The sequence below is a fragment of the Crocodylus porosus genome, unplaced genomic scaffold (genome assembly GCF_001723895.1).
Source record: "Crocodylus porosus isolate Cpor-Errol unplaced genomic scaffold, CroPor_comp1, whole genome shotgun sequence".
Classification (NCBI taxonomy): domain Eukaryota; kingdom Metazoa; phylum Chordata; order Crocodylia; family Crocodylidae; genus Crocodylus; species Crocodylus porosus.
This window is the reverse complement of record NW_017728893.1, coordinates 815325-830047: the sequence shown is the minus strand read 5'-3', so window position 1 is coordinate 830047 and position 14723 is coordinate 815325. Positions and strand designations below refer to the sequence as shown.

General features: G+C 60.7%; 1 protein-coding gene across 1 annotated transcript; it reads left to right on the top strand.

The window, feature by feature from the left end:
- The first annotated feature begins 1130 nt into the window (after positions 1 to 1130).
- On the top strand, positions 1131 to 14161 carry HDGF (hepatoma-derived growth factor). Its single transcript, XM_019555694.1, has 6 exons — positions 1131 to 1349; positions 11417 to 11493; positions 12032 to 12170; positions 12530 to 12712; positions 12788 to 13002; positions 13250 to 14161. Exons 1-6 carry the CDS (start codon positions 1263 to 1265, stop codon positions 13254 to 13256), a joined length of 708 nt encoding a protein of 235 aa, XP_019411239.1. The 5' UTR covers positions 1131 to 1262; the 3' UTR covers positions 13257 to 14161.
- The last annotated feature ends 562 nt before the right edge of the window (positions 14162 to 14723 follow it).

Here is a 14723-nt window from a genome sequence, read left to right as displayed (position 1 = left end):
GAGCCCAAAGTTGCATAACATTCCCTACAAGCAGGACCCAAGAGAAGCCAACATCAACTCTCTTATCTGCTGGGTTATGTCTCTCGTATCCTATTTTCGTTTGCCGATGGAGTTTGACACAAGCTTTTGGCCCATCTGCTGCTTGGCTCTGCTCCGACCTGCTTTCCTTTGGCTGTTTCAGGACCATTTTAGCTGCCAGCCTCACCCCCTCTCTCCTCGATCCATAGGGGTCATGAAGCTGCTAGGAGATGTGGGTAGGCCACCCAGTTAGTCCGGAGACAGGACCAAGGCAGGACAGGGATGCGCCTTATAGACTAACTGAATCAGAGCTGCCTGTAGTTTTGTAACATCTGATGGAGCAAGCTCTTGCCTCTCCGGAGCTGGGCGGTTTGTCCTCCCAGCCCCAAACTGACCTCTTGTGGTATTGCGAATGTCTCTGTAGCTCGAGGAAAAGGAAGCAGCAGATCGGATCCTCCCCCATTTTCACCTGTATTCTCCCCGCAAAAGTCACTGGAGACAACTGCAGCTTTTTAGGGATGAGGGTCTCTACTCTCACAGGCCTGGAGGGTCCCAAATAGCCTTAATTACAGTCCTAATAATTATAAGTGATGACAGGTTTGGATAGAAAGGTTTCACTTGGTGGCAACCCTTTTTTTTTTCCCAACCAGCCCCCGAGTGACCCTTCTTTTTTTGCAACCAGAGCCCCTCCAAGCAACCCTTGTTTTTGCAGCCAGACCCCTCCAAATGACCCCCACTTTTTGGGGGGCAACCAGACCCTCTCCAAACGACCTTTTTTTTTTCTCCAAGCAGACCCCCAACTGACCTTTCCTTTTTATTTTCATATTTTTTGCTCCCTGACCCCCCGCAAGCCGCCCTTTTTCACCCCCTGCAACCAGACCCCTCCAAGCCCCAGCTCGTCCTGTGCCCCCCAGCCCCTATTTGCCAAGCCGGGCCCCCCTCCAGGGCGCTCCCAGCCTGCGGGGCGCACGCATGCACAGTGGGTGTGCATGCATGCATGTGCGCGCGCGCGCGCGTGTGTGTGTGTGTGTGTGTGTGTGCGCGCGCGCGCGTGTGTGCAAGGGGCAGGCCCGAGCAATCGAGCGCCGATCGGCTCCACCGGGAGAGGGAGGGAGCAATTGAATTTCAAACACAAACAACTGCATGGGGCACTCTCCCACCTCCCTGGAGCTCCCGCGCTGCTAGCACCGAGGGCCGCGGCCGCACGCCGCCCCCACCCAGCGCTCGGGAGGGCCGGGGGCACCATGTCCCGCTCCAACAGGCAGCGGGAGTACAAGTGCGGGGACCTGGTGTTCGCCAAGATGAAGGGCTACCCGCACTGGCCCGCCCGGGTAAGGAGCGCGGGGGGCGCGGGCCGCTCGGAGCGCACACACGTTACATAACGCGCGTTAAGCCGGGGCGGCCCCCCCCTCGGGCCGTGACCACGCTGGGGGGCCTCCCCGTGCTCGGGGGGTGGGGGGTGGGTTCCCCATTGTATTTGCACCCTGGCAGCTCCTTGGAGTTGCCCCCCTTCCCCAAGCTGAGGATGTGCTAGATTGGGGGGGGGGGCAAAGAGAGCAGAAGTAAGGCTGGGGGGCTGCCCCTCCAGATTTGCACCCTGGCAGCCCCTTGGAGTTGCCCCCCGAGCTGGGAATGTGTTGGGGGTGGGCTGCCCCTCCAGATTTGCACCCTAGCATCCCCTTGCATTGCCCCCTCTCCAGCTGGGGATTTGTTAGATTCAGGAGGCAAAGAGCAGAGGCAAGTCTGGGGGGCACTGCCCTATAATATACTGTACCCTGGTATCCCCTTGGAGGTGCCCCCTGAGCTGGGAATTTGCTAGTTTGGGGGGATAAAGAGAGAAGAAGCAAACCTGTGAGGGCTGTTCCTCCAGATTTGCACCCTGGCATCTCCTTGCAGTGGGCCCCGCGAGCTGGGGTGTTGCTAGATTTGGGGATAAAGAGAGCAGAGGCAAGTCTGGGGAAGGGGCGAGGGGGGCTGCCCCGTCATATTTGCACCCTGGCATCTCCTTGCAGTTGCCCCCCCCAGGTGGGGATTTGCTAGATTCAAAGGTCGGGGGGGCAAGAGAGCAGAGGCAAGCCTGGGAGGGCTGCCTCTCCAGATTTGCACCCTGGCATCTCCTTGCAGCTTGCTACCTGAGTTTTATAGGGCCCATGGGTGCAAAGAGAGCCTCCAAGGGGAGAAGCCTCCCGGTGTCGGGGCACAGGCCTGGGTTGCAGCTGAGCTGAGGAGCTGCATGGGCTGGCAGAGGGGGGTTGCACCCCATGCATCTGCCTGGAACAAAAGGCTTGGCCCTGGGGGGCTTGAGGGAGCAGGGAGGGGGCAGGCAGGACCATCCCCCCTCTTCAGGGACAAGGCCCTGTTGCTTCTTGTGGACCCCCACCCTTGGGGGCACTTCCTAGGATGCTCAGATACCATTTCTGCCCCTCCCTCATGGCCAGGCCAGCTTGCCCCCCCTGCAGCAGCTCTGTACCAAAGAGGCTTATGGCCCCGGTTTCTTTCTTGGGGGGCTTCTCTGCAAAGTGGAGGGCCTTGGCCCATCCTCTTGGGGGCTCCCAGGGCTTTTCCCTGCCGAGGAAGCACAGAAGCTGCGGGGAGCGAGGGATTCCCCGTGGGACCCTCCTGTTTTGGTGTCATTGGTACTGGGGGGGGGTCTGTCTGCAAAGTAGAGCGAGGGGATCCCAGGTAACTGCTTTGTTGCAAGCTTGGTGCGAGCACGTGGGCCGGCTGCTGAGTCCCGCAGCTGGGACCGGCGGCTTTGGGGGCCGGAGGGCCCTCTCCTTCTGCCTCCTGATTGCCCTCCCCCAAGTGAAAGCCCTGGCCCTAAGGCTCCCCCCCAACCCCCTCTTCCTGATTTTCCCTGGTTTTTGTCCCTGGACCTCGCTCTAGGCTGGGCCCTGGTTGCAGGAACAGCCCTGCATGGGGGTGCCCATCTGCCCAGGCTCCTCTTGGCAGGGCCGGTGGGGGGCACCCGTCTCCTATGGGGCCCACCCTCCTGGGGTGCTGGGCTAGCTGTGGGGGGCTGTGCCAGCCCTGGGGATGACTGTGGGGGAAGGGGAGCAGGTGCCGACATGCGGGGCCGGGCTCGCGCGTGTGCGAGATGGGCGCGAGCACCGCGTCACGCCCGCCAAGTCCATGGCCCCCCCCCGCTGCTTGTGGTGGCTCTGGGGAAACGCACCCGACGGCTTGTTACTGAATAACGAGCCTGGAGCCCAGCCAGGCCTGGGGTGGCCAGGGCTCAGGATAGCCCCCATGCTGCGCAGAATCAGGGCCCCGACGTGGCTGCACAAAGGCTGGGGGGGGCTGGGCCCTGGCACCAGCTGGCACTGGGGACCTGCCCTGTGTCCTTGTAGCCTGATCCGGCCCTGGCCTGCATTCGGACACAAACCGGCATCCTGGGGGGCAGGATTGGGGGGTCTGGGAGGGGCCCTGAGGGGGCCTTGTCCTCCCTTCCGCTGCCACCCAGGCTGGCACTTTAAGACCTGGGCGGGAGACGGGCGATGGCGACATTGCTGGTTATTTTTAAGCGGTTGATGATGCAGTTTAAAATTTCCTTGGAGTGTTTCAATCCCCCCACCCTTCTCCATGCTCCCTTCCCCCCCCCCCGGCCTCCCCCCGGGGCTGCAAAGGAAAGTGATGGCGAAGGAGAAGGAGGATTGCAAAGGGCCCTGCCTGTCCGGGAATCCTGGAGGTGGTTGTGCACCTCCCCGGCCCCCCTCCCCGCCCCTTCTCTTCCCGGGTTTGAATCACTTTTGTTTGGTTTATAGGGTTTTGGCGGCGAAGGGGAGGGGGAAGGGGAGGATCTGCAGCTTGGCTCCCAGGTGCCAGCGGGCTTCCCTCCCTCCCTGCCTGCCCGCGTCTTTCTGGCGCGGCTGGGAAAGCGCTGAAGCTCCCCCTGCGTGGGCAAAAGCCCCCGGCCCTGCAGTGCCCTGCAGCTCCCCTAGGCCCGGAGACTGTTCCCCTGCCCCGTGCTGGCATCAGGGTCTGCATGGGGTGGGGAGATGCCCTGTGCTCTCCGTAGGGGCCTGCAAAGGTGGGGGGATGGGGGGGCCCAAATTTCCTGGGGGGCAATATCCAAGTGACCCTGTTGCTGCAGCGTGTTGCACCTCTCTGGGGAGTGGGCACTGAGGAAAGCAGGGCTCTTGATGCTCGGGGGGATTGTTTTCCCTCTCCCCTATGAAACTGGAGGCCAGGTGCAATGTGCTGGGCCCTGCCAGCCCCAGCATGGTGCCAAGCAGCCCCTCCAGTCCCAGCTTGGTGCCCACGTGCCTCCCGGTGCAGTTGGGGCTGGGTGGGGGGACTTGCCCATGGTCCCTCAAGGAATCAGTGGCAGAGCCAGGTGCCAAACCCAGGCTCAAGGCAGGCATCAATTCCCCCAGTCCAGCCCAACTGCCTATGGAGTAGGGGGCAGAGTCTCCAGGTTGGTGCAAAGTCCGGCATCAGGGGCAGGGTCCAGTTTGGGTGTTCGCTTCCCTCCCCCAACAGCCCTGGGGTGGTGCGGCCTGGAGCCATCCAGGCCCTGGGGGGACACCTGTGCCTGCCCTGGGGGCTGCAGCAGGAGCTGGCTGGTGTATGCATGGCTGTACATGCTTGGGTGTGAGGACTTTGCCCCCCACCCGAGGCTGCCATGACCCCTGGGGAGAAAGCTGCCTGGGCCCCCCCCTTGGGTCTCCAGCTGGGGCCCCGCCTGGGCAAAGTCCCTGCCGCCTGGTTGCTCCTTGCCAGCACCCCAGGGTCCTGGTGCTCATGTGGGCCTCAGCCACGCTCAGGCCCCTGCTGCACAAAGGAGCTTCCATCTGGGGGCTGCGTGGCCTAGCAGGTTGTGCAGGATGCTGGGGCTCTGCAGCTGCCTTTGGGTCAGTCCAGAAGGAGGACAAGGCCCCATCTCTCGGCCTTGGGGCTGGTGAGAACAAACAGTTTTTGGCCTCAGTTTATCGGGCCAAGCCCTGGGCAGGTAGATGCAGCCTGCATGGATGCCCCTGCCAGATGCTAGGGTCTGGACACTTGACCCACCTTTGTCGGGGAGGTGCCCCCGGGGAGGTATGTCCAGGCTTCTTGGTCCGGGATCCAGTCTCTGCCGTTCCCCCAGGCAGGTGCGGGGTTTGCAAAGCACCCAGCCCTCGGCATGTGGGGCAAGCCAGACCCATGCTGAGGCCGGCAGCTGCAGGGAGGCCTGGCCGGACAACGGAAATCCTGGAAAAACCAGAATGAGGAATAGAAGGCCAGAGGGGGTGGGCATTGATCAGTCTTCAAGTCCCCAAAGGGCAGTTGCAGAGAGGAGGGAGATGTAGGCCTATCCCCTGCAGCCACAGGGAAAAGCCCAAGCAATGGGCTCCAGCTGCAGCAGGGGAAACTGAGGCTGGAGAGGAGGACAGACTTTCTGGCTAGCTGGAGGGGCTGCAGACGGCATTGGGAAGCCAGTCCAGGTGGGGTGGACCCCTCTGAATTGGGACTTTGGGGCCATGGGTCAAATCCAATGTTCAGCATGAAGCAGCACCCATGCCCTGTGCAGTGGGCGAATTCCCCAGGCTGGGGGCAGTATGAGGCCCAGGACACACAGGTGAGCAGTGGCAATGATCTCTTGAGGAAGCAGCAGCGTGTGCCTGCAGTGTTTGCTGTGGGTCCTAGTTCCAGCTGGTGCCTTTGCGCTTGGCGCTGTACAAAAATATCTATCCCGAGCGTGGAGGAGCTGCTGGAGGACCCCCGGACTCCTGAGTCTGGCCCAGAGCTGTAATCTTCAGCCCCGTGCTTCTCCTCTTCCTCCCTAGTGCTTTAAGGAGCTCCACCCACCTCTGCCTCAGTTTCCCCCTTTGCACACCCCTGTTCCTGGGGAGGCTGTGAGCTTTGCATCGCACAGGGCAGGGGCACAGCACCCTGGGGCCCTCCTGGCGCTCCTGCGGCGCCTCGTTCTGCTCAGGAGCTGCACTGGCCTGCTGGGCTCTGAGTCACGGCCCTCCCCGCGCTGAGTCACAGGCGGGCGGAAGGAGGCCGGGCAGGCGCTGGGGCGGCCTTGGCCTGGCTCCCGCTCCCGTGCAGCGTTTCCTGCCGGCTCAGCCAGCCTGGGCTGCCCCTTGGGGGGGGGGGCGCAGGCAGTAGCAGAGGGGGGTTTCCCTGTTGCCAAGCAAGGCCCCCCACCTTTCTGCCTGTGTTGGGTTTAACAGGGCTTCTCCACCCACCGAGCCTCCTGGGGGGGCAGAGCTGGGAACAAGGCTGGGAGAGGTCAGGGTTGGCAGGGGCCGTGCGGGGGCAGCACCGAGCTGGCACAGGGGCCAAGGACTCGCCCTACTCCCTCCTGGCTGGAGCTGGGCCGGATCCCATCCCCTGGGTATGGGCTCATGCCCGGCCCTGCCTCTACTTCCTTGGCAAAGTCACAAAAGTCAGCTCTGTGCCTCAGTTTCCCCCTTTTGCTCGTCCTCCTCCACCTCCCTGGCTTTGCAGGGAGGGGCTTGAGCTGGAGACTGTGGGATGGGGCTGGATAAACCCGCTGCTGGGGGGGAATTGGGGGCCTTGCCCCTCCCTGCCCCGTCGGCCTCTGAGTGTCCCTGGGAACCTCTGCCAGCGCTGGCTGCCCTAATCGGCTTAGCCCAGCGCCCGGCACCTGCTCCCTTCCTCCTCGAGTTTCAAGGCAGGAGGCCGTGCGTCCTGGTCACGTGGCGCCTGGCGCATCTGCTCCCACCTGGCCCGGTTCGCTGTGGGCACACAGATACTGCGTACCCCTGATGCCCAGGGAAGTGGGTCCTCCAGGATCCCCTGTGAGGTGTGCCTGCCCCCACAACTGCATGGAGGCGAAACCCTTGCACAGCTGCTTCCTGTCAGTTGTGCCCGTTGGCCTCTCCTGAAATGGCTTGTGCCCCAATGCCCAGGGCTCCTGGGCTCTCCTGTCTGCCTCTCTAGGGGCCGCTGGGGAGACTGAGGCACAAGGGGTGGTGAGCGTGGCCGGCCTGAGAGTCGGCAGCGGAGCATGGCTAGACCCCAGGTATCCTAGAGGCAGGTGGCTTCTGTTTGCTTCCTACCCCATCTGCGCTTGGGAGCGGTCTCTGGATTATTTTAAGGCGCAACCGTTGGGAAACCGAGTCCTCCCCAGGGAGCCCTGGGTCTTGCTCTGTCTGGGGCTGGCAGCTGCAGTTCAGGCTGAAATTTGGGGCTGGTCGCAGAGGAGCGGGGAGTTGTACACGATGGAGATGGTTTCTGTCCAGCTGCTGCATGTGCCAGGCTAGGGAGAAGGGGACTTGACTTTCATGGTACCCCTACTAGGGAGCCTCAAGGCCCATTTTACAGTGGGGGGAAACTGAGGCAGTGCACAATCAGACTTGGGGTCCTGCTCTGTTGGAGTTTAAGCAGCTGGAGCTGGCCAGACCAAGGGCGCCGGATGCCTTGGCAGGTCCGACCCGCCGCCTCATCCCCAAACAGGATTAACCGTGATCTGGGATTGGCACGGCCACATGCAGGGGTACCCAGTGATAGAGTGTGGAGCCCAGTGCCCGAGAAGCCCCTCCAGCCCTGCTGCAATTCGGGGCTTTGGAGATTGCTTCTGGTTTGAGAATTGAATGAATTTGCTTCCCCCAGGGCATCGGCACCTGCTTCTGCAGGTGGCAGAGAGGCAAGATGGGGGGCCCTGCTTCTTGGGCACAGGGGCCTTGTTCTCTTTAGCTCCAGGCCAGGATGGGGTTGGGGGCACTTGGCTTGATCCTGTCTCTGGGGTTGTGTCCCCACAGCACCCTTGTCCCCGAGGGCAGGGGCTGCCTGTGCTGCTCCCTCCCCAGGTAGAGCCCCCATGCCTGGGCAGATGGGCTACAGGGACTGGGGTAGGGAGGTATTGCCCGGCCCTGCTGCTCAGGTGGACCCTGGCCAGTGAGGGGCCGGGGGGGGCGGTCTTCAGGGTAGAAGTGGATCTGGCACCCAGGCTTTGCCACAAAGGCTTGCCATCCCCTTGCCTGCCTGGGGCCAAGCTCTCCCTGGCACAGAGCTGCTGTATGGTCCCTTTGGGACAGGTGTTGGGGGCGGGGGGGTGTTTCCTGGGCAGCAAAGCTTTGTGCATCTATCCAGTGTCCCCAGAGCCTGGGACCAAAATGGGGGGGGGGATGCAAGGGCCAGCCTGGCTGGATGGGGCCTGAATTTTTCAGTGTCAAGGGCACTCAGGCAGCAGGGTGGGGAGCCACAGAGCTGGAGCTGGGCGGGAGAGACGTTGGTTATCTCTGGGGCCAGGCCCAAAGAGGGTGGAGGCCCCATAGCACACAATGGCTGTGTGTGTGCACATGGGTGTGCATGTCTGGGCAGGGGGCTGCTGTGGGTGTATGGGAAGCTGGTGCATGGCCCCTGGTGAGATGGCATGTGTGGTGGAGGGGCAGATGCTGCGTGTGTGTGCGCGCGCGCGCACAAGTGTACATGCCGGCCTGTGGAACAGGCATGTCTCTGCTCTCTGCCAGTCAGAGGGGGGTCGGCCCAGCTGCCCCCAGTAACCCCACACCCAACTCCTCACTAGCTGCCTTATCCCAGGATAAGAGCATCCACACTTGCAGTTACCCTGGGGCAGGGGCTGGTGGGAAGTGGGGGGGCATTTCACTTCCTGCCTCCATTTGCTTGATCCAGTCCCCCCTGCTCCCTCCCCTCCTAGGCTGTGCCTCCCAGCCCCCTCCCCCTCTAACCACTAGCTCCCCTGCCCCTTGCTGCCCCTTGCTCTTGCCCACCTAGGTCGGATTACAATTAACCCTTTCTTTCCCCCTCCCACCTGCTCCCTTCTGCTGCACACACCAAGGGGATGGGGGGAGGCGCTGCCATGGGGGTGATTAAGGAGGATTTATCCCTTCCCTCTGCCCACCCCCAGCCCCCCCGAGCCTTTGATCCGCGCTGGAGTGGAAAAGCGGCATTGTTCGTTCGTATCGCACCCCCCAGCCCCAGCCCCGGCCCCGGCTCTGCAGCCGGAGAGGAATTTCTCTGTGTCATGGTGTCGTGTTCCCAGCTGCTGGGAAGGGGGAGGGGAGCCTGGGCCTGCCCGCCCGGCCTTGGTGCCATCCTGGGTACCGCCGCCAGGGTCAGGAGACCTCCACCAGTGCATCCTCTGTCCCTGAGGGCTGGGGCAGAGCAGACCCCCCAAAGTTTTCTTAGCATGTAACCCTTGCCCCTGCTGCTGGTTTTGGTCCCTGGTCCCCACCCCCCAGGGGGTTTGCTTGCAAACTCTGTGCTTGCAACCCCTGGTCAGAAGCATCCTGTGGGGAGTAAGGGGGATAACTGAGGCCGGGTCCACCCATGCAATCCAATGAGCACCAGAGCCAGGGTCCGGCTGGCAGACCCAGCCCGCGTGTGCTCGGCCATGGACATAGGCAGGGCAGTCACCTCTGCCTTGCGCAGCTGGGGTGGGACGGTGGTTGGATGGGGAGGAGGGCAGACTGATTGCAGCACGGATGTGCTGTTGACTGCAAAGGGGGCTTGTGCACGCATATGCACATGCGTGCATGCACGTGTGCACCTGTGCTGCACATATGTTCATGTGCTGCACGTGTGTGTATGCCCATGTGTGCACTTGTTCTTATGTCTTCCTCATGCTGAACAAGGCAGGCAGGGAAGCGGTCCAGCTCTCGCCTATGGCTCTCTTGTAGGGTTCCCTCTGTGTGGCAGGGGGAGATGGCGGCGTTGCAAGGCAGCGTGCGGCTGGCTGGCCTTTACTTCCAGCTGCTCCACTCGGTGGCCAGGGAGGGGAAACCTGGCATGGAGCTTGCATCTGAAGCAGCCCCTTCCCCCTCAGTTTGGGGCTAGGCTGCAGCGAGGCTGGTCCCATGGCGTGTCAGGCTCCCTCTGGCCCACGGGTCTTGCAGCTCACGCCCACATGGGCAATTACAATGCAACCAAAGAAGTGGAAATTGCAGGGGGGGGATGAGCAGGAGAGCAGGGGTGTGGGGCTCTGCACCGAGCTTTGCCATCCCCTCTCCCGGGGTGCACGGTTCTTGCCTTGGACGGGGCAACATTCCTGCAAGCAGTGCCTGGGCGAGCTGGGCCGGCGATGCACTGAGCTAAATCTGTCTGAGCCGGTCTAGACAAGAGCTTACGGTTGGCTGGGAACGCGCCAATCCTCGCCGGGCTTTTGCGCTGCAATGGGGCGGGGGGGAAAACACGGTCGTCCCTTTGGAGAAGGGTCTGGGGTGGGGGCAGAGCGAGGCCCCGGCGCTGTGTCTTTAGCTGGCATCATGGAGAGCCAGGGAGCTCACTGGTGACGGGGGAGGGATGGTGACCGGCAGGAGGTGGAGGAAGATGGCCACGGGCCCTGGGAACTCTTTTGTGCTGTGTGCGCGTGCGTACGTGCATGTGTGTGTGCATGCCAGTGTATACATGTGTATGTGTACACCCGGGTGTGTGCGTGTACATGCATGCATCCTAGTGTGTGTGTGTGAATGCAATCTGGTGCATGTGTGTGTACATATGCATGTGTGTATGTGCATACATGCGTATATGTGCACATTTTTGTGTTTACATCCATTCGTCCTACTTTGAGCAGGGAGTTGGACTAGATGTGACCTCCTGAGGTTCCTTCCAGCACTAACTTTCTGTGTGTGTGTGTGTGTGTGTACCTGCATATATTTGCAGTGGTGTGTGTACATGTGTGCATGTGAATGTATCAGTGCATATGTGCACACGTGTGCATCTGCATAGGTATATGTATGCATGTGACGCACATGCACACATGTAAAGGGCCCCAGAGCAACAAATATGCATACTTGTGTGTGGGCCTGTGTCCATGCATGTGTGCACACAACTATGCAGAGCCATGCACGTGTGTATATGCGAGTGCATGCTTGTGTGTGGAGAGGGATTCAACTATTCAACCCCTCCAGCTTTTTTTCCTTCTCAGTACTGCTGGCTGGAAGTGTTTGGCACTAGCGAAGTGCCAATGCTCTTGCTTCAGCACTCCCTTCTTCACATCCCCCTTTGCATGGGTGCAGACAGCCATGCAAATGGGGGGTGCAGTGCCCAGCTCTGCACACCCGTCAGGAGCGGGGGATCCTGTATTGGGCAGTAGCTGCTAGAAGGTTTCCAGCACAGCTTCCCTTTTCCCCTCATCCCAGACCCGGTGGGGAAGGGACTGTCCTTCGGGTGCTGCATTTGTACAGTGCCTGGTACCTTGCTGCTATCCTTCGTGTGCAGTTATCCCATCATGCCTCAGTGGGGACATGCAGCCTGGCGGGACATGCAAGCTGGGACCCCCTGGCAGCGATCGAGGCAGTGCATTCTGGGATGGCAGGGTCTGTAGCCTGGTCCTCCAAAGCAGGTTTGCCTGGCATGTCACCCCATGCCCATGGTTAGGTCTGGGACTGTGCTCTGGGGGAAGACGGAGGGTTGTTGGGGGCAATAAGGCTTTCTCCTTTTTGACCCTCCCTGCACCCAACACTTTCTATCCCTCCCCCACCAGATCGATGAGATGCCGGAAGCTGCCGTGAAATCCTCCTCCAATAAATACCAAGTCTTTTTCTTTGGGACCCATGAAACGTGAGTAGGGGCCACACATGGGAGGGTGTGTGTGTGTGTGTGTGTATATGTGTGTATATATATATATATGTATATAATGTGGGGGGGGGGGGAGGTGAAGCTGTGTGCACCAGTAACATGTGCATGTGCCCGTGTAACACATGTACGCCTATGTGTGTCAGGGTGGGAACATGCCTTTGTGCACACAAAGCGGGAGGGGAGCACTTGTGTGCACATGTCTGGAAGGGAAAGGGAGTGTACCCGCATGCCCGTGTAACACACATGGATGTGCATGGGGGAGGGAGCCTATGACCGTGCAGTGTTGACTGCGCACCTTGGGGTGGGGTCAACACTGGTCCCAGGGTTGGGGTTACAGCCCGCATAGGATCTGAACAAAGAGTGAGGCTTCTTCCATGGGAGCCCTCTTGTCTCTGCTCCTGGGGTCCTTATGGGGGCGTAGGGGCCCCTGAGATGCCCCTTGCTTCTACCTGGCCTGCCTCAGTTTCCCCCTCTGCGCCCTGTTCTGGCCATGGGCCTCACCTCCTGTTCCCTCTTGCAGAGCATTCCTGGGCCCCAAGGACCTGTTCCCCTACGAGGAGTGCAAGGAGAAGTTTGGGAAGCCCAACAAGCGGAAAGGGTTCAGTGAAGGCCTCTGGGAGATTGAGAACAACCCCACCGTCAAAGCCTCGGGCTACCAGGTGTGCACATGGTTCTGCCCCCAGGGCAGCCTTAGCCCTTCTCCAAGAAATCCCCCCTGCAGCTACCCCACTCCTAGCTACCTTAACTCTAACTCCCCATTGCATCCCGTGAACTACGTGGGCATTTAGACCTGTCGAGAGCCTGTTGAGGAACTTCCAGCTGCTTTGCAAGCAAAGGCCAAGCATCAGCGGAAGCAGCCACCCCTAACCCCCAGATACTGACAGGGTCCGGGGCCGAGGTAGAGGGCCCCAGAGCAACATCTCGACCTCCCAGCCCCTGGCAATAACCCCCCTTTCTCTTTGCTTCCTTCCTTCCACCCCTGCTGACCTTCCTTTTCCTTGTCTCCACTCCTCTGCAGCCAACCCAGAAGAAGAGCTGCTCCGGGGATGCTGAGCCGGAGCGAGAGCCGGAGGGCGATGGTGAGAAGAAGGGCAATGCGGAGGGCAGCAGCGATGAGGAGGGCAAGCTGGTGATCGACGAGCAGTCCAAGGAGAAGAACGAGAAGGCCGGGATCAAGCGGAAAGCAGAGGATGCCCTGGAGGTGAGGGGAGAGAAGGGGAGGTGGGGCGTGGGTTACGGGTCAGGGGAGTGCTAGCGGCCGGCTGCCCCGCTGCAGGACTCCCCCAAACGCTCCAAGGAGGCGGAGGGCCCCGAGGGAGACAAGAAGGTGGAGAACGAGGAAGCCCCCAAGGATGAGCAGAAGCCCAGTGCCCCTGAGGGTGAGAAGGGAAAGAACAGCGACACCGCCGACGGCCCCGACGCCCGGGAGGCCAAGCCCGAGGGGAAGGAGAAAGCCCCCGCTGCCGAGGAGATCAGAGATCACAAGGAGAGGTGAGTCCAGCAGGGCAGGGCAGGCACAGCCCCCCAGTGGGATTGGGGGCATGGGCATCAGCAAGAGCCAAGAGCTCCCATAGCCCTTTGGCTGCAAGCCTGCCCGCTCCTGTAGCTCAACAGGTTCAGGCTAGACTGCTTTTTGGATGGGAGACCTCCTAGGTGCATGGCCAGGAGCCAGGACTACACGTTGAAGGGATGTTCACTGCTGTTAACCTTCTTCCTTGTGTCCTCTCTGCTCCCGTAGCCCGTAGCTGGCCGGCCTCCCCCAAGCCGAGCTGCTGTCCTGGCCTGCCCCTTTACTGCTGGGCTCCCCGGGGGCTAAAGAGTCTCGTCCTCCTCAGCTCGTCTCATCTTGCAACTCTGGAAAAAAAAAGAAAAGAAGAAGAAAGAAAGGAAGAAAGAAGAACCCCCCATCCCCCTGCCCGCCGCACCCCACCCGCGCCACAGGGCGCCTGCTTGTACTAGTGATCCCTCAGGGGGGCTCCTCCATTGATTTGAAATAAATGCGATTCATGCCTTTTTAACACGCTGCCTATCACTTCCCTCTGAGGTGCTTTCTCTAGGGCTCTTCCCCGCAGCTCAGCACTGCCCTAGCAAGCCACAGTGGGTGGCAGGAGGCGGATGTCACCCTCTCTGCCGTCCTTCCCTGTCTCAGTTGCGATTAGCTGAGTGGTTGGACAGGGGTTTCTGCAACGTCCGGGATGAGTTGCATCTATATGGAGGGGCCTGGATGTGCTGCTGGCATGGGCAAGGGGTGGTACCCACTGCAAGGCCCCATAGGGCAGTGCCCAGCAGCCTCAAGGTTGCTATGCCCCAGCTCCCAATTTGCTGCTGGCTCCTCTTCTCCTTTTAAACAGGGCCTGCATCTGGCTTTGTCCCCTGAGCTGTTCCTTTGGCTGGTCTTGTTCCTTCCCTATCACGAACAAGGCCAGCACCCAAAACAGGCGCTTTGATTGCCTGCCTCTGGCAGATCAGAGCCACCCCCACCTTGGGACAGCTCGCTATTCCCTTTCTTCCAACATCCCTTCCAGTCACGGGGCCAAGCAGAGGCAGAGCTGGAAAGTGCAGCACTGGGGCTGTCCATTTGGCTGCAAAATATTTGGCTTTTCCACCTGCAATTCAATTTGGGGAAAATTTTGGAAACTTGCAAGAAAAACCCCCCCATTCAATTTGGAAATGCTGCAGGGAGGTCCCCAGGGAGCTTTAATTAGTGACCCTACCCCCCCATCTCCACACCAGCCTTGCAATCTAGCACTGGGTCCAGTCTGGCAATGCTCTCCCTGGGATCCTGGCAGGCGAATTCTCTCCCTGGGTGGTGAAATCGCAGCTGAATTCTTGGTGCCCTGGCAAGTCGCTGCCTTTCTGGCTGCAGTGCTGCAATTCCAGCTGGATGCGAAGGGGCGAAGCTCCCGACGCAGGTTTCTCACTGGAATTCCAGCCCAGAGTGCTCGTGATGGCGCTTTCTGGAAGGAGCTGGCAGGAAATCTCTCCGGCCGGTCCAAAAAAATGAAAAGGCTTGTGTTTTTTTTAATTTTTGTTTAAAGGGAAGGGGGAAGCCCTGGCCTGCCTCCCATGTCCTTCACTAACAGTCTTAGAGCTCAGTCCAGGTCCAGACAGACATCAGGGTCCAAAGGCAAAGCAAGGGTCTGAGGCTTGCAATCCCTGCCAGCCCCTGGAGTCATTTGCAAGCCCATCTTAGCACCTAATGGGGATACCCC

Coding starts and splice junctions, on each gene's coding strand:
- HDGF (XM_019555694.1), top strand. CDS start 1,263: ATGTCCCGCTCCAACAGGCAGCGGGAGTACAAGTGCGGGGACCTGGTG. Junction 1,350..11,416: donor ACCCGCACTGGCCCGCCCGG/GTAAGGAGCGCG, acceptor CTCCCCCACCAG/ATCGATGAGATGCCGGAAGC. Junction 11,494..12,031: donor TTCTTTGGGACCCATGAAAC/GTGAGTAGGGGC, acceptor TCCCTCTTGCAG/AGCATTCCTGGGCCCCAAGG.